Source organism: Erythranthe guttata, chromosome 5, assembly GCF_056151865.1.
Source record: "Erythranthe guttata isolate IM_541 chromosome 5, IM_541, whole genome shotgun sequence".
Classification (NCBI taxonomy): Eukaryota; Viridiplantae; Streptophyta; class Magnoliopsida; order Lamiales; family Phrymaceae; genus Erythranthe; species Erythranthe guttata.
In genome coordinates this window covers 2,322,627-2,341,596 of record NC_142537.1, presented here as the reverse complement: position 1 = coordinate 2,341,596, position 18,970 = coordinate 2,322,627, and the positions used below count along the sequence as shown (strand labels likewise).

Here is an 18,970-nt window from a genome sequence, read left to right as displayed (position 1 = left end):
CCTTTTTTTTTTTGAAACAGAAGTGTATTATTAGGCTACATTAGCCAATAACAGGGGAAGACTAATTCCTTCCAAATATTCGGTACAATCAAGCTTCCCAATGGCATGGGCAAGACAATTACCCGAACGTTTCACAAATTGAAAGAAACAAGAATGAAAACATTTAGCTATGTTAATCCCGTCTTCAATGATAGCTCCAAAAGACACGTATTTCGCTTCTCCTCTGTTGAAAGCTTGGATAATTGGAAGACAATCTCCTTCGAATATGACATCACCCCAACCTCGATCTTTCGCCATCTTGATAGCCATAACTGCCGCCATGGCTTCTGCATCTATGGGCCGCGGACCACCAGGAAATTTCGCCACTCGCCACCCCATGCACGTACCTTCGTGATTCCGGGATGCCACTCCGAGTGTAAAGCAGCTGGTTATGGATAAACCCAGCATCAAAGTTCATTTTGATGAAGCCTGCCGCTGGAGGAAGCCAGACCGTTGGGTGGATCGCCGCTGCCATTTCACCACTTGGACGGAGAGTTGCTACCTTGAAAATCCACATATAGTGCTTACAGGGCTGATGTGGCCATCAGGGCTGATGTATTCACCACCACGTCTCCGCCATGTATTCTCTTATTCCTGTTCTCCCAAAGCTTCCAAATAACGACCATGGCTAGTTCAAAAACCTCAATCGAGTTTTTTTCCTCAAATTGATCCAACCAAGCCCACACTGAGGTACGGTCTAGATTGTACAGTCCCTTGAATGGAGTATCTCTCCAAATTTTCCACGAGGATGAACAATCAAGAATCATATGAAGGGAAGATTCGCATGGTCCCTGGCAAATTGGGCAGGTCGGGGACGACACAATCCGACGTCGGAAGAGGATTTCATTTGTAGGGAGGAAGCCTACAAATCTAGTACCTATCTTTTTTTATTGGGCCTGGGCCCAATGTTTGTACGAAATTGCCCAATAATTTCAATATTCCAGCCTTAATTTAATTGGGCCTGGGCTCAATGTTTGAATTCCGAAATTCTGAAATTTTAAAATCAACCGATTCTGACCTGATTTTGTTCTTCGGAAATTTCACAAATCGGAATTGGGAAAACAATTTCGAAATCGAAATTATTCTGATCGGAATCGGCCGAAATTGGAAATTCAATTCCGATTTCAACCCCAATTCAAAAGAAATTAACCTTGCACAAAAGAGAATTTGACGAGACCCTTGATGTTTATTACACACTACTACTGTATAAACACATCATTTTGTCATGAGTATATTGAAAATCGAAAATCAATTTAGAAGGCTAAATTTGTAATCATATGTAACTTGATTAAAGGGAAATAAATATTATCCAGTAGCCCAAAGACAGTAGATTACAAGCTTAACTCAAGTTAATTATACTTAGGTAGCAATTCTCAAGATGCATACAGAGGCTCAGGATCCGCGTTTCTTCTGATCCTGAAATAAATTGAAAAATAAATAAATTTCACCCCAAAAAAATAAAATTGTGGGTTTTAATTAAGAACAAATCTACACATGTTTTTCACCAATAATGATTGCCCGAAAAAAAAAAAAAAAAAAAAACAACATAATTATTTCCATATCGCTTACCAATTATCCTCTGCCCATTTACAGCCATCAGTATCAACCACGTGAAGGCTGTATGCATGCCGAGAAGTCGATGACTTGTTCTCGAAACTGCATAGAAGAATATGTCAATATGCCATAAAAAAGAGAGAACATTATAAGTTATGTAATTATAAATCGATGTAGTAAAATTGTTTGAAATAAATGCAAGGAAATGGCAAACGGACCTCTGATGAATCAAATCCCCGTGAATGACTACTAAAGAGCCAGCTTTTACTTCTATCGGGACAAAATCTTTCTGATCGTACGGTGGAGATGGCTTGTCAAAGTGGACACCTGTCTCGTCTCTGATAAATCTTCTTACAAGGCCATCTGTTATGATATTAGTAGAATAATTAAATTAAAACGAGGATTGTGAGAAATGGGAATATATATATATATATAAAATATATATATATATATATATATATATATATATATATATATATATATATATATATATATATATATATATATATATATATATATAAAATAATTAAATTACCTTTATGAGATCGAGGAATAGCCCAGAGGCAACCATTTAAGATTGTTGCATCTTCTAAAGCAAGCCATAAACCGGTGCAAGTTGTTGGATTTGTGTATAGAAATGAATTGTCCTGGTGTGGGACCACCTCACCGCCGATTCCAGGTTGCTATATAAATTCATGATGAAAAGAAATTATATAATATATATACGTATACATGTATAACAAGAAGGGTACTCAAATTACTATACTTGACACTGATTCAGTAAATTAAAATGTAATTCATGTATATGAATTGGTTCAATTTTATGTGAGGCAGAATGTGCTTTTTACGTACTACTACTAAGCTCTGCTAATTTCGAAATATGGAATAAGTAACAGAAATGCACTTACTTTAGTCTAGTCTATGATAACTAAGCAGTAAGCACAAAGCATTTAGTTATATAATTACGAAAAATGAATGAATTCAGAGAATATGTCACATGAAAAAAAAATAACATCTAGTGTCATAAAGAATGTCAATAACATCTTCTATGCCAAATCAGATCATATTCTAATAGTCGATCAGAACTGTGCACACACATAAACACAAATATCGAGAATCTATGTCAGTGACAACCTTAAAGTACAACACACTATGTCTTTTTTGCTACACACCGAAGAAGATTTGGATTCCAATAGAACTGAAATAGAAATGCTGCACTCGGATTGGAAACTATCTGACCCGATGAATTGAATGGGCTTCTTCACATGATAAACGCTTGAGAAAATAATTCTAACGAGAATCTTTTAATAGAATATACGGAAATCAGTTAGCTAAGTTTAGCATGGTTATTATGTAAGAAAATACCTTGAAAATGTACATGGACTGAATGCCTACTGGCCTTTTGTAACCGAGAGAGAACAGTAAACTTGTCATTTTCTCTGAGCTTGAAAAGCTCTTAAACACAGGGTCCTTTTCGTGCAATGCTGCAAAAGAAGACATGGCATTCAATCATGCAGTACGAGCCCAATATATTCAAATCGTACGTTAATATTAAAAAAAAAAAAAAAAACAAACAAAAAAGAGCATACGGGGTAGAAACTAAGTGAAATCCGATCAAATTTTGTGACCAAAAATAAATCAAGACAAGGTTGAGTTCAAGCATATACCATGCCCAACTTTGTTTATCGAGAGTTGCTTTGGTTGCTTCAACTTGCCGTCATCATCAAATGCTTTTTCTGTCCAAAAAGCAAACAACGATACATCTTTTTAACCGATAAGAGTAGCATTAGAAGAAAATTGTACTTTCCGGAACAACGTAGTAGGAGCAGCATCTAAAAGTTGAGCACCACCACCACCAATCTAGACTAACGGAACCACATTATAAATCGCATCAACATTACAAAGTCGAACTCTACACAACAAGTGCAAGTAGATTCAACCAACAAAAACATAATAACGAATGTCAGAAAAATCTACTTAGTATTGAAATTTAATCGTAGTATCTTAAGAAAGCAACATGACACAGGCACATCATAGTCTGGAGAAAGAAACAGAGTATCAAGAAAGATTCCAATTTCCAACAACAAGTAATAGAACTACGAAAACCGAATTCATATGCCTTCAAACTTAAAAATTACACAAATCTCAACATGTATTATCTGTTTCCAATCTAAATTAGGGATATATATATATATATATATATATATATATATATATATATATATATATATACAATCACAAATCAATACCTTCAAAGAAGAAGGAAATCTTCTCAGCACTCTCATAAAAGTAGTCATCGGTGGTTGTTTGCTGAACAAAAAAAAAAACGAGGTCAACTCTCAATAGATAACACTCTGAAAAAAAATTAAAAAATTAAAAAAATAAAATTAATAAAAGGGGGTTCAGTTCAGGGAAGATAAGATTATTACTTGGTTTTTGGTGGAGAAAATGGAAGCGCTGGTGGAACAATCGAATTGATCGAGCAATTGATCCATTTGCAGCCTGAGCGATTTGACCTCATCGGAGCTGGCGAAAGATTCCAGCACCAAATACCCATCAGAATTGAAGAACTGAAGCTGCTCCGAATTCAGATTTCCAACAATCCCCATCCTGTATCTGTATGTATGTGTGTGTAATCGCTGGTAGATTTTACTTCTTCTGAGTTCGAAGAAATCTGTGTTTAATCCGATTTTTCTTTCTTCCCCAAACAATTTTATCTTTATTTCTCGAGGGTTTCTTCAAGATATATATTCATAAATTTAATTAAATAATCACATTTATTTGGTCATCAACTTTGAAATATTATATTATGATATACCACCATTGACTTGAAGAGATAAGATATACGAGTATTAAAGTCTTGTGCAAATTACATACGACCCCTGAGGTAAGGCAAATTATGAGAAAATGTCTTATATTTGGGTAATTACAACCACCCATCAATTGTTAATCTTCTCGTATGTCCACCCAATGATGTCAAACACAACGTAATCTTCTAGATTATGTGTTTTCGGTGTAGTGTGTGTATGGTTGCTAAGTGTATATTTTCGATGTAGTGTGTGTATATTTTTTTAGCGTATGTTTTTTGTGTAGTTTGTTGTTTTTTTCAGTGTCTTTTCGGTGTAGTGTGTGTATATTTTTTAGTGTGTATTTTCGGTATAATGTGTGTATTTTTTCTAGTATGTGCTTTCGGTGTACTGTGTGTATATTTTTTAGTGTGCGTTTTCTGTATAGTGTGTGATTTCGGTGTAGTGTGTGTATATTTTTTAGTGTGTGTTTTTGGTGTAATGTGTATTAGTGTGTGTTTTCGCTGTAGTGTGTGATATTTTTTAGTGTGTGTTTTCGGTGCAGTGTGTATATATATTTTTAGTGTGTATTTTCGGTGTACTGTGTGTAATTGTTTTTAGTGTGTGTATTCGGTGTAGTGTGTGTAAAAAAAAAATTCACAATCAAAATCACCAATAACTATATACTATAATACACAGATTTTAGTTAAAATTGGTGCAACGTCCAAAAAACTATTTCACGATTAAAATCACAAAAAAAAATGTATACTATATAAGACACAATTTTTTGAGAAAATTGGAATTAGTTTTTGGTGATTTTGATCGTGAAAAAGTTTTTGGACGTTCCACCAATTTTATCCAAATTCTGTGTACATTAGTATACAGTTTTTGGTGATTTTGATCGTGAAATAGTTTTTTGGACGTTCCACAAATTTTACCAAAAACCTGTGTACTATATAGTATACAGTTTTTGGTGATTTTAATCGTGAATTTTTTTTGGAAGTTTTACCAATTTTACCCAAAATCTGTGAACCATAGAGTACAGTTTTAGGTGATTTTGATCGTGAAAAAGTGTTTTGAACGTTCTACAATTTTATCCAAAATTTGTTTACTATAGCGTACAGTTTTTTGTGATTTTGATCGTGAAAAGGTTTTTGGGACGTTCCACCAATTTTACTCAAAATATGTGTACTATAGTATATAGTTTTTGGTGATTTTGATCGTGAAAAAGGTTTTTGGACCATCCACCAATTTTATCGAAAATTTGTGTACTATAGCATACAGTTCTTTGTGATTTTGATCGTGAATTTCTTTTTGGGACGTTACACCAATTTTACCCAAAATATGTGTACTATAGTATACATTTTTTGGTGTTTTTATCTTGAAATAGTTTTTTGGACGTTCCATCAATTGTACTCAAAATTTGTGTACTATAATATATAGTTTTTGGTGATTTAATCGTGAAAAGGTTTTTTGGACGTTCTACCAATTTTGCCTAAAAATTGTGTACGTAGCCGTACAGTTTTAGGTGATTTTGATCGTGAAAAAGTTTTTTTGGACGTTCCACCTATTTTACCCAAATGTACTATAGCACACAGTTATTTTTGTGATTTTGATCGTTAAATAGTTTTCTGGACGTTCCACCAATTTTACCTAAAATCTGTGTACTATTATACTGTACATTTTTTTGTAATTTTGATCGTGAAATAGTTTTTTGGACATTGCATCAATTTTAACTAAAATATGTGTACTATAGTATACAGTTTTTTTGTGATTTTGATCGTGAAAAGGTGTTTTGGACGTTGCACCAATTTTAACCTAAATTTGTGTAATGTAGTATATAGTTTCTTATGATTTTGATTGTGAAAAAGTGTTTTGGACGTTGCACCAATTTTAACCTAAATTTGGGTGCTATAGTATACATTTTTTTATGATTTTGATCGTGAAATAGTTTTTTGGACGTTGCACCAATTTTAACTAAAATCCGTGTACTATATTATACAGTTTTTGGTAATTTTGATCGTGAAAAGGTTTTTTGGACGTTCTACCAATGTTACCCAAAATTTGTGTACTATAGCATAAAGTTTTTTGGTTATTTTGATCGTGATTTTTTTTTTTTTTTTGACGTTTTACCAATTTTACCGAAAATTGATGTACTATAGTATATAGTTTTTGGTGATTTTGATCGTGAAAAAGTTTTTTCGTTGTTCCACCAATTTTATCCAAAATCTGTGTACTATAGCATAAAGTTTTTGGTACATTTGATCGTGAAATTTTTTTTTGGACGTTCTACCAATTTTACCCAAAATTTGTGTATTATAGTATACAGTTTTTTGTGCTTTTGATCGTGAAAAGGTTTTTGAGACGTTCCATCAATTTTACCCAAAATCTATGTACTATAGTATACATTTTTTTGTGATTTTGATTGTGAAATTATTTTTTGGGACGATCCACCAATTTTATCAAAAATTTGTGTAGTATAGCATACAGTTTTTGGTGATTTTGATCGCGAAATAGTTTTTTGGACGTTCCGCCAGTTTTACCCAAAATTTGTGTTCTTGTAGTACGCGTTTTTTGTGATTTTGATCGTGAAATAGTTTTTTGGACGTTGTGTACTGTAGTATACAGTTTTTGGTGATTTTGATCGTGGAATAGTTTTCTGAACGTTCCACCAATTTTTACCCAAAATGTGTGTACTATTATAGTGTACAGTTTTTTTTTGTGATTTTGATCGTGGAATAGTTTTCTGAACGTTCCACCAATTTTTACCCAAAATGTGTGTACTATTATAGTGTACAGTTTTTTTTTGTGATTTTGATCGTGAAATAGTTTTTTGGACATTGCACCAATTTTAACTAAAGTATGTGCACTATATATACAGTTTTTTGTGATTTTAATCGTTAAATAATTTTTTGGACGTTGCACCAATTTTAACTAAAATTTGTGTACTATAATAGTATACTGTTTTTTGTGAATTTGATCGTGAAAAAGTTTTTTGTACGTTCTACTAATTTTACCCAAAATTTGTGTACATATAGTACACAGTTTTTGGTGATTTTGATCGTCAAATTTTTTTTGGACGTTCTATCAATTTTACCCAAAATTTGTGTACTATAGTATATAGTTTTTGGTGATTTTGACCGTGAAAAAGTGTTTTGGTTGTTCCACCAATTTCATCCAAAATCTGTGTACTATATAGCATAAAGTTTTTGGTAATTTTGATCGTGAAAAAGTTTTTTGGACGTTCCACCAATTTTACCTAAAATTTGTGTATTATTGTATACAATTTTTTATGATTTTGAACGTGACAAAGTTTTTGGGACGTTTCATCAGTTTTACCCAAAATCTATGTACTATAGTATACATTTGTTTGGTGATTTTGATTGTGGATTTTTTTTTTGGGACGATCCACCAATTTTATCAAAAATTTGTGTAGTATAGCATACAGTTTTTTGTGATTTTGATTGTGAAATAGTTTTTTGGACGTTCCGCCAGTTTTTACCCAAAATCAGTGTAGTACACGTTTTTTGTGATTTCGATCGTGAAATAGTTTTTGGACGTTCCACAAATTTTAACTAAAATTTGTGTACATGGTATACAGTTTTTGGTGATTTTGATTGTGAAATAGTTTTTTGGACGTTGCACCAATTTTAACTAAAATTGGTGGAATAATGCAATTTTTAATGCACTACAATCTGATATTTACAAGTCAACTAGCCAATAGACACATCTTATAATCATCTTATTTCAAAATGTGGAGCTCAAATGGAGTCAAACGGGTACAAACTGCAGAATAGTCCACATAATCTAGATTATTCCACTAAGTTTGATACCGTAAATGTGAACGTATAAGAAGATTCATAATTGAGGAATGATAATTAAGGAATTTTTTCATAATTTGAATTACCTCAGGCAATGACCGTAATTTAATTGTATTTTTTTATTGCTCGTATACATTTCTCCTCCCTACGAAATGAGTTGATTATGAACAAAATGAAGTTTGTGTTTTGATTATTAAAAAAATTAATAAAAAATAAAAATAAAAAGGAGCAAAAACTAATTAAATGCAAAAACAAATGACTAAAATGTACAAATAAATTCATTTTCTGGGATTCAAGAATCAACAGGACTTGTCTTCCCTTCCAACAAAAACTAAATAATACTAAGAATACAAATCCAAAATCTAGAAATTTCGATTAATGTAATAAATGTGTTCATCCTGTTCTATACGGTCTCTTGTACAGATGAAACCACCTAATGTACATTACAAACAGAGACATATAATATGTCCAAACTTCTCTCGAGTCGATTTACAAACTTGTCAGATACAGTAGCGCGCTAAAAGACGACGAAGAATCGATGCACAATGAGCAACAATTGCCCGGGTAACGATTTGTGCTGTTCAACAAAACCTGTACCATACCATACCTTTCTCTAGTAGTGCATCGTGCACAAAAACAGATGCATTTAAATACCCGGCACACAAATCAAATTCTTCCTACAAATATCCCTAATCCTCGTTTTTTTTTCGTTTTTTTTCTTTCTAAAAACAATGTCTGCCCCTCTCTCTCGCTCTCGAAGCGAGAGGGGTAAAAAATGAAAGAATCACAATCAAGATATATGAGGTTAGCACTTAGCAGACAAATGTGCACACACACACTATTATAAGGATTTTAAATCCTCCGACTTGTTCACTACTTTGCACATGCAATCTGGGCAAGGGTATGAATATATTGAGTCGTTCCGTCTCTTGAGTTCAATACCTTTTAAATCACTGTGCGCTCGTATATTTAGCATTTGCCTCTTGAAGCTTTTCCACCTAGGAGGAAACGAAAAGAAAAAAAAGATTAAATTAATTGGATGGTGAATTTAGATTGAATATATCGAATCAAGAAAAACACGTGAACTAAGATAAACAGGATATACATCAAAATTAAAACATGAAACAACATATGCTATTGATTGACCACAGATGCAATATGTTTCCTGATAACAATATAAGCTGCACCATCATCACAGTGGTAGCAAAAACGTCTGGAATCGAATCGCAAGGAAAAATGTATTACCCAATATTTGGATTATCGAATAATATTGCCAACTTCCGCTTGTCAGGCCTAATTGTCCTGGAGTGTCCACCGTACAAATATCTTCTGTGACCAATAAGAAATTGAGGGAAGTTTCCACCCTGAGTTGTTACAAATACTTCGCTGTGAAGACAAACAGTGTAGTCCAAAGCAGCCATTCTAGACGAGTAGTTCTGTGATGAAGAAAAAAAGGTAATCACATAAAAACATATAGCAGAATGAGGAAATGAAATCAACATAAAGAATGAGAAGTGTTGAAAGACCACTTCATCGAATAATGAGAAGTTTCGAGACCTGAAACGGAGCTAGTTCTTCAACAGATGCCAGCATCTCTTTCGTTTGTAGTAATGGAAACATTTCCAACAAAGGAGCCATATATCTCTCAGAGTCGTATATCCTTCCAGATGCCAAATATATAGACGTAGTTCTGTCAAAGCCCATCCCCCTCAGCATCAAACCTACCTGATCAATAAACCATCAGCAAGAGGTAAAGGAATATAAGAAAGATTTTGTTATTGGAGAGATGTCCAACAATCGGATATTCCAAGAGGATCAAGGTGGATCGGACATCTAGAAGAAACGTTATGATGGAAGAGAGATCAATAGAAGGACAAAGTTCGATCATCTAACATCGAGATTATTAACACACTCACATAAACCAGAAGAAGAAAGTGAACATGGGAGTATTTATTGGAAGAGGGATCTTACTTATAAAAACAAATACATGGGAATATTTAATCCCATCCAACTATTCATATACACTACAAAATATACTTTATCCAGAAAATAATTCATATAACCATCATAAAACAAAGGTTTTAAACTTATCAAATTTTCAGATGACCATTCTACCCCATGTATATCAAATTTTCAGAAGAAGTTTATCCATGTTGTTCCTAAGTTGAAAGGTGTCTTTGTAAAACATCCATAATACAACTTCGTTGCCCCCAAAAATTTGAAAATATATTTATTAAATGAAAAAATCACTTTTTGCCAACAATTCAGAGAATGTTTAGTTTTGACAGTCTAACTTTAGCCTCCTTGTCGTCTCCCATCCTCTTTCTCCCTCACTCTTAATCCAAGTGTTCTCTCTACACTACCCCTTCCTCCTGTCATCTACCCTGTTGTAATCCTCAATAAAAGGAAAAAAATAATGGGTGGAAAATGGAACATAGTAAAGAAATAATTAAATAAAATTTTCTTTCACAAAGGCAAAACAATTGTTAGTTAGTCAACCACATGCATACATAAGCAAGGGCCAAGAAAAGCACCATCGACTAATTTTTCCATCCAACAACTATATTTCCAAAATTATGTGTGTGTGTGTGTGTGTGTTTTTTATTATTATAACCTGGTGTTTGTATCTAACTATTAAATTTAGACCCCTTCCAAATTTTACATCGTACCGAGGGAATTTTTGGCCAAAAGATTTAGGGTAAATAGAAATTTCCCCAAATTTACTTTCTCAATATTTTTGTCCACAATCCTGAAAGCAAGAGCAGCTTGATAAATGTGCATAAGTAATTAATCTTGAAACAAATTGTGAATAATGAAAACAAGCATCACCGAAAAAAAATATATAACTCTTCCACAAATATAGAACATATGGATCATATTAAACCCTTTACCGAACTGTTCAACAGTGTAAGTGAATGGTAACAACACATATCAGTTGAGCAAAGTATGAAATTATATCCTCAAGGTCCTCGAAGTTTAACCAACAAATAACTAACCAAGGAGTCTTTTGCCCACATGGTCACCATAAGTGTCCTATGTGTTTAGGCTCTTTCTGAGATAGGTAAAGCATGAAGCGACTTTGAACATCTTCATGCAAGAAAATAAAAAACCGCACATCTTATACTAGTAAATATAATAGACTAGAAATCCGAATTGTAACTGATCATTTTTTGTTTAAAAGCTAGGACTCTTTGGGGAGAAGTCATTATCATCCTTATTGCATGTAGCTCATCTGAATCAGCCTTTAAAATCCTTTCTTTATCGGTTTACATGTAAGCCACGATGACATTTTCATAGGAATGCGATAATTTCTTACATGTTTTATGAGGAGTTCGTATTTCAGTAAAAAATGGGAATATGAATTTTCGTTAATGAGTGATGCAAGAAATATAACGTTGTAGAACTTAAGACCACCTTCACAAACTAACACGAAAAAGAAAAATCTGCAAAAATGGAAGGAAGAAAGAGAAGGGGAAAAAATGATGATTAAAAATATTCCAAGATAGTACCTCTAAAGGGGTTAAAGGGCATTTCCCATTTAACCTGATGGCTCCAGGACGAATGACTTTACCACGTTTAGTAAATTTTCCCTTCCAACCTCTTTCCCTAGCAGCATCCATGTCTAGTTTTTCTTGCTCTCCGCCATCATATATACAACAAGAGAAAGCAACCATATCCTACAGAGAAGATATTTCAGTGCTTGTTTTTTAAACTGTTCAGTAAAACGAAAATCCGGTTCCATCTTGACTAACCTCCTCAAAGCGAAGGTGCACAGAGATGTACTTGCCACTATTATTTGCACTGTGTTCCTTCATTCTTGCAACCAAAGTTTCACTTAGAGTTGATATGGGATTTGCGAACCTTAGAGATTGATAATTTGTCAAACATCTAAGTCGTTGTACTGCTGGTGGAGCATCAAATGACAGTCGATTTGCAAAGGGAGAAAGTCTTATAATCCTGAGTTCGCAGATTAAAAGTTACTACTTCGTAAAAATGTAAAATTAGGTGAAACTGTTTAGGTATCGCTGATGAAAAGGAATAGTTGCAAAAATAAAAATGTGGTATGAGGATGATGATATTCATCTATTATCAATAAATGTGTCAATTCAAGACAAGCCAGTGCAAGGTATCAAGCTAGTAAAGTTTACACCGTCATCTTGGTGTCAGTAAAACTCTAGGCAGTGTTAGACTCGGACAAAGAAACAGCAATACAAACATCCTCCTAATATTCTCGCATATAATACTGAAATATAACAAGTTAGCATGCAATTTTATTCAAGCTAAACTATCATGTGTAGTAAGTACACCAAATTGAGCCCAAGAAACAAAAGAAAATGGGAAATGAAGAATTCCAAAACCAAAATGGACAGAATTCAACAAATAAAAGATAATCCATTGGCATACCATATGCAATGAGATGTCTACTACAATTCATATAGGGAATTGTTATTTATCTTTTAATTATAAAAAAATTTATAAAGAATAAAACTCATTATCTCCTTTCGAATAAATAATCATCAATGTGACTTGCAGGATATGTCCAAAGACGAACAGATTAATTCCAAGCACTTCGGAGAGCAGAAAACAGACAGAAAAGATGTTCTTCCAATCCATCCATATCCTCTATAAAGTTATAACCATGTTTCAGAAATTATATTTATGAAGGGTGATGAGCCTGTCATTCAGACATTACAAATATGTTGTACAGAATCATTAAGAAATGCGCTATGGACGGTCATTATGCATGGAAACACAAGTATGTTAAGGAATGAGTACAAGAAACCTGAAATACTCACTTTTCTTCAAGTAGCTTTGGAAGAACTGTATCACTATAGTACTTGATGGATGCCCATGCTCTTACCCTGAAGTTGTACACATTGCTCAAGTTATAGTCAAATCGCTCCATTATGTATGCTGGAACTGTTTTAACTACCCGAACATCGTTCTGTAGGGTTTTTATAAAGAAATCTTCATCATATATCTCGCCAAATTTGCTGCAAATAGAGAAGCTGTATCAGACACTTTATTCTCTGAAATGAAAAGTATGTTGTCTCAATGTCAAATAATGCAATACGCATTAATTCCATGAGCAGCGTCAATGTTTCAGTGTGATTCATTGTCAATGTGCAAAACGCGCATAGATCATAAGATTGTGAATAAAAACAAAATCTCATCAAAGAAGAGGAAACTGCGACCCTACCTTACAGGCCCTACAGAATCCAAGAAAGATATATATGCCCATGTAAGTATATCATATTTATCACATATTTGATGAGTACCCAAACTAATGTATCGCAATAGCTGATATATATGTCCATGTAAGTAATATCATATTATCATGAACCAAGAGAGATACAATAATTCATTTGATTGACTGATACATAGGATCAAAGCAATTTTAGAGGTTATTAATCATATTTTCCAAAATCAATTACTGAAACCAATAAAGGGGAGAAATAAAAAAAAATAAAAAGAGGCAGACGAGCGGGAGACTATAACTGAAAAGGCGTGGCCATTTTTTTTCATTAGAACATTACCACTAACAAAACACACATTTCTCTCTTCAAATATTAGCATATCCATAGTTAACTATGGGCAATATCTCAGTGATAGTAATATTACCCACCTTGGGTCTCTCCAAATGCTGTGATAATGGAAGTTTGGAATTACAAGAGTTGCATTAAGGTAGCCTGCCACAGCAACTGCATTGCAAATCTGGAAGCACAGATATCAATAATATGAAGCAAGTATGTAAGCCCAAAAATTGTTTACCACAACATAAGCATGGAAAGCAAAAATAACCTACCGATGTCCTCTGCTGATTCAGACCACCATTGGCCTCAACAAAAATATATACATTTGGCTCGGGTAATCCTACAACAGCATAAAAAAAATGGATACATCACATATTCATAGTTCAATTTAATTAAAAAGAACATATCCAAACAATAATGAAACTTAGCAAATATAGAAAGTTAGAAGGGCGCGGGCGCACCAAGAATGAAAAAAGAAGAAAAGTCATGCCAACCAAACTAGTGTCGCATAAAGAAATAGTAAGGACACAATATAGCACTTAACATTATAGGATCCTTTACAGCCACTATGAAGCATTAAGGTATTCATGAGTGAAGAACAACGTGTGTAATCATCCTATTAACAACTGTAGACCATAGCCGAAGGTAACAAGTGGAGATTCAACTACAGGATGATGCATTAGTGGCATCATACACAGTCATGAACTTGACGATAAATCAAAAAGTAGTAAAGTATTGCCTTGCTTATAGCAATAACAAAAGAAATTTGATGCCATAGCTATTTGCGTATATTTCTATCCAGTTCCTTGGTGACATCAAACATTAGCCATCTGAATTATGTATTTATAGATTCATAGATGCATTATTGAACTAACTAGAAGCTCTAACTGAACCTTCCTTTCTACCTCCCATCCTCCAACATCCAGGACCATAAATATCCCAAGTACAGATTTCCTACTATGATTGCAATACTAATAATTCTGAGACAAACCTATGGGCAACCCCGACATTTAGGACCAGCAATTAGCTTCACATTATGTGGTTAAAAGATCATTCTAGCACCACTGTGTTTCATATTTGAACTGTGGAAGTGGTAAACAGTCAGATACCAAACATGCCTTAAAGAAAGGCCAAATCAACAACAGTCAAGCACCCCTGCACCAAATTATTAATCCACATATGCTTTCGAATTTGTATTTTGAGCTGATATGAAACATGAATAGATGTAACAAGTTGACAGTTTCATTTTCCCCATCAGAAACTTTCATTCATTCACTGAATAAGCTATGACAGCAAAATAAATGTGTTAGGGTTCAAATCCATGGAAGTTGTGAAGGCTAATTTGTCAAAGCTTCAGTTAAAAATATTCCTCCTTTATGTCCAGTAAATACTGAGCCTACAATTATCTAATTTTATGCAATGTGGTGCTAGCCTGTTAGTTAGCTCTTCTTGCTATAGTACATAGCCAAGTATATACCAAGAAAGAATAAGGGCCTAAATTTGAATATGTATAAGTCTATGAGAAAGTCTCGTACCTTCAGAAGCCTTCTTAATGCATGGTCTCCACTCGCCACCTTTATAAGAGTTTTTCCATATAGTAGATATCTGTACTGATTTAAAGACTTCGATTAAAAGCATTTATTGGATGACAAATAAAACTAGATAGTTGCAGATATTTTTCTCACCAGCATATGAACGTGCATACGTATACATATTAGCATACATATGTGCAGTACTGAAAAAGTACATTTTAACATCAAATGACCTAATAAGAATATTTTCCATGCGTTTATCTGAGAGCAGAATTCCCTGTTATTGTATGCCTTCGGTATCCAGTACTGGAAATATGTTATGGGTTGGAGTGAGTGGCGTCATATTAGTAACTTAAGTGAGAGGATATATTAGAAAAAATGTTTACTTGAAGATGCAATCTTTCCTAAAATATGTTAAATGGTTTCGTATAGCTGATTATGGCATCTACGGGCTTTGACTCTCATGCTTCTATTAAGCAACTCCGTCTTATTATTCTGTTTAATCAATTATCCAAACAATCAGGGTGAGCAATTATAATCTATTGATGGTAATTGATGCCAAAAGAGAGCTCATAAATATGATCACAAGCATCTGAAAATATTAAAAACATGGCTAACATCCTCAATTTGCAACGAATATAAATTTGATATTTTTTATTAGATATACAACTTGGTAGTATAAGACTAATTGGTGATTGGGTGCTTTCTCCCAATCCTAAAGCATCCTACATCACTAACACATTATTCTTTCAGGTCAACTAAAGTATTCAATTCCACGTAACCAACCCAACCAATGGTTTTCTACCACATTCAGATCAGTAAACAAGTTTTCTACTGTAAATAAGGTGCAGTTAACTGTTAACAAAAAACCAATTAACACATATTGCAAACCCACATCAGTGAAAAATTCTGGCATGCGAAACATAATATTTGCAGTTAGTGAATCGAGTTCAACAATCCACAGCTAGCATAGATATACTGGTTATAAATAGGTTATCAAACGATAAGAGGGGGCTCCACTGTGAAGGGACGAGTTCGACATCTGATAAACTGAAACAACATTGTCTACACTGGAAGAGATCTAAAAACACAAAGTGGCATGCCTCAACTACAGATGCTTAAAGTGATACACACTCCAATCCGAAAACACGTTAGCACCAAACAGAAAGTAAAGTGCTCTAAAAATTATCGGTTTTAAGATGATTGAGAAGTACCAAACGTAATCTGTACTCAATCCTAGGGAAAATGAAGTGTCAAAATCATCACAAGTTAAAGTCGCTTTCAATCTTAAAATCACAATAATTAAGCACTTGAGGTTTTCAATTTCCATCAATGAGACTGAATAAATTAGAAATTGGAAAAATTGGAAAAATTGGGGAAAATGTGAAACGGAAAAAACAAAGAGAAAATCCAATCCACTTACCGCATCGGCGGAGGAGTTGTCGGAGTCCATCTCCGGGCGGAGCTTGGCGTACAGCTGCGGGCTCCGATAAACCGACCCGGGGGCAGGCCTATGCTTAATAACCGGAACGACATCAAACGACACCGTACCCATGTAGAACAGCATCCCGGCAATATACAGGAGAGGGGCGAAGAGAAAAATACCCTGCCGCTTCAAGAGGACGGAGAGTACGATCCACGCGAGGCGCTGGGCGAGTGTCTTGGGAGGGGGGCGGCCCGATTTGGACCCGCGGTGGCGGTACCGCGGGGAGCGGCTGAGCGGCGACGACGGCGGCGACGAGGGGCTGCTGTTTCCGCTGGTCGGGAGCCGATTGTACGCGTTCATCGCGCTTTTCTTCACATCATAGTAAATTTTGATTAATGAATTATTAAAAAAAATTAGACACAGAAATGATCCAAAAAATGATGATGTACAGATAGATACAGGCCCTGTGTGGGTTGGTGTGTGTATCGGTAGAGAGAGAAGAAGAGGGAGGGAGGGAGGGAGGAGCTGGAGGGGTGGTGGGGTCACGTGACGTGAGAGAGGGGCGCACGTGCTTCGAACAAAGGATAGTGAGGGACAAGACAACAAAAACAGTGGAGAGAGAGAAAGAGAGAAGAGAGAGAATGACGAGATGATGGCAGAGAATTGGAGTGTAACGGGATAGGGTGTGTTTGGGAGCTAGGTTTGATTTTGACCGTCTTCATCAGGTCAACGCTTTTCTCCTTTGTTTCCTTTTCTTTTTCTTTTTCCTTTTCTTTTTTTTTCCTTGGTTATGTTTAATAAATTAATTGTGTTTTGGGTGAATTAACAATTGAATAATTTTGCCATGATATTTGAGTTGGAAGCCAGTTGGAGGGTGCGAGTTGGCCAAGTGGTTAGGGTTGGGTCATTAACTATAAGGATAATTATGATAAAACTTTGAAATTTAATTGCACCAAGCGAAATCCCTCGCCCCCAAGGCCTCCATCCCTTGGCCCGACAAGAATTGATGGAGGAATGTAAATCATAGTAACTCAACGGTCCGTTAAGGTAGCGGACCCGGACCTGGTGCCCACAGGGAACTTTGAGATTTAATTTCATATATTTATATTTTCATTTTTTTTTGACTAAATTTATATTTATATTTTATATTTTCATTTACGGGCTCTTAGATATAGCCCCGAAACATTACAATAATAGGAAAAAGTCCAATCTCATTTTTTTCAATTAAACAAAATACATTTGAAGTGGTTTTAATACCTCATCTTCACTGAAGGTCGCTGTCGAGGCACCACAGTCTGGACATAAAGAACTTCTACTGCCTTCGAGGAGTCTGCACATCAAAACACCTCCATCGCCGGAATTGAAACAGTCCTCCTCTTATAAACCGGCAACTTCTTCCTCTACGACCCCGACCCCGAAATTATATATACACACACACACTTCTCCTTACTTTTAGGCTTTTAGCTAATTTTATCAATTTTTACATTATTGCTTTATTTTGTTTCAATGTTTGATTTAAATTATTAAAAAACATTAAATTGCACATCACACGTTAAAATGTGTAGAATAGTATATATGATAAAGCTCACTTCTAGTTAACCACATATTAGTTTTTAATATAAGTACTAAAATCATGTAAATCTTTGTTAATTCATTTTTAAATAAGAACTATTCTTTCTTTTAAATATTAACTATCAACTACTAATTTGACTGATTTCTAGGTGCTACAATAAATAACTTAGTAAATTTGACTTGAAGAGAAAAATCAAAGTAATATTGAACATCATAACAAATACTCAAAGAAATTATCAAATACGTAAGAGATAAATCTATAGCCATACAAATGGAGTACTCGCTAAATTTATAATTGTGTTCCATTGATTTCCATTTGAGACAGTTAATTATTTAGTATGCACTTGCATGAGATAATTTGGACTGCGAAATTACTAAATTTATATAATTGAGCCACCACAATTAAACAGGTCATCTGCAAATAACATGGCAATTATTTTATATATTTTTTCTGGGAAGAAATAAACTAGAATATATTACAGAGAGAGGAAACTAGAAAAACACATGCATACATACCCTCAAAACATGGAATGTAATGGAAGAATAATGGAAAAATCATCTCCCTTATTACACACACCACCCATTAAAAAACAACCACTTTCGTCGTTTAAACTAATCGAAAATCTTCAGATAATACTAACAGATGATGACTTTACGAACCCTAAAAACAGAATTAAGAATGGAGAAAAACATAAACATGGCAAAC

The 18,970-nt window shown here is 34.3% G+C and overlaps 3 protein-coding genes across 3 annotated transcripts; all 3 read right to left on the bottom strand.

The window, feature by feature from the left end:
• Positions 1–30: 30 nt before the first annotated feature.
• Positions 31–665, bottom strand: LOC148770418 (uncharacterized). The gene is made up of 2 exons (XM_088818300.1): positions 568–665; positions 31–424 (listed from the first exon to the last, which is right to left on the bottom strand). The coding sequence occupies exons 1-2, from the start codon at positions 663–665 to the stop codon at positions 31–33; spliced, it is 492 nt and encodes a 163-aa protein (XP_088674426.1).
• Positions 666–1,305: 640 nt separating this feature from the next.
• On the bottom strand, positions 1,306–4,416 carry PAHX (phytanoyl-CoA dioxygenase (PhyH) family protein). The gene is made up of 8 exons (XM_012990608.2): positions 4,023–4,416; positions 3,843–3,903; positions 3,261–3,329; positions 2,959–3,077; positions 2,129–2,276; positions 1,812–1,956; positions 1,609–1,695; positions 1,306–1,455 (listed from the first exon to the last, which is right to left on the bottom strand). Exons 1-8 carry the CDS (start codon positions 4,200–4,202, stop codon positions 1,413–1,415), a joined length of 852 nt encoding a protein of 283 aa, XP_012846062.2. The 5' UTR covers positions 4,203–4,416; the 3' UTR covers positions 1,306–1,412.
• A 4,044-nt stretch (positions 4,417–8,460) lies between these two features.
• Positions 8,461–17,378, bottom strand: LOC105966064 (O-fucosyltransferase family protein). The gene is made up of 10 exons (XM_012990607.2): positions 16,690–17,378; positions 15,270–15,339; positions 14,007–14,074; positions 13,827–13,915; positions 12,997–13,194; positions 11,953–12,157; positions 11,710–11,877; positions 9,758–9,925; positions 9,446–9,636; positions 8,461–9,198 (listed from the first exon to the last, which is right to left on the bottom strand). The coding sequence occupies exons 1-10, from the start codon at positions 17,050–17,052 to the stop codon at positions 9,042–9,044; spliced, it is 1,677 nt and encodes a 558-aa protein (XP_012846061.1). The 5' UTR covers positions 17,053–17,378; the 3' UTR covers positions 8,461–9,041.
• Positions 17,379–18,970: the final 1,592 nt, after the last annotated feature.

Coding starts and splice junctions, on each gene's coding strand:
- LOC148770418 (XM_088818300.1), bottom strand. CDS start 665: ATGGTCGTTATTTGGAAGCTTTGGGAGAACAGGAATAAGAGAATACAT. Junction 425..567: donor CTGATGGCCACATCAGCCCT/GTAAGCACTATA, acceptor ATCCATAACCAG/CTGCTTTACACTCGGAGTGG.
- LOC105966064 (XM_012990607.2), bottom strand. CDS start 17,052: ATGAACGCGTACAATCGGCTCCCGACCAGCGGAAACAGCAGCCCCTCG. Junction 14,075..15,269: donor CATTAAGAAGGCTTCTGAAG/GTACGAGACTTT, acceptor ATGCTGTTGTAG/GATTACCCGAGCCAAATGTA. Junction 9,637..9,757: donor AAGAACTAGCTCCGTTTCAG/GTCTCGAAACTT, acceptor TCTTCATCACAG/AACTACTCGTCTAGAATGGC.
- PAHX (XM_012990608.2), bottom strand. CDS start 4,202: ATGGGGATTGTTGGAAATCTGAATTCGGAGCAGCTTCAGTTCTTCAAT. Junction 3,078..3,260: donor GATAAACAAAGTTGGGCATG/GTATATGCTTGA, acceptor CTTCTTTTGCAG/CATTGCACGAAAAGGACCCT. Junction 1,696..1,811: donor GGGGATTTGATTCATCAGAG/GTCCGTTTGCCA, acceptor TCTTCTATGCAG/TTTCGAGAACAAGTCATCGA.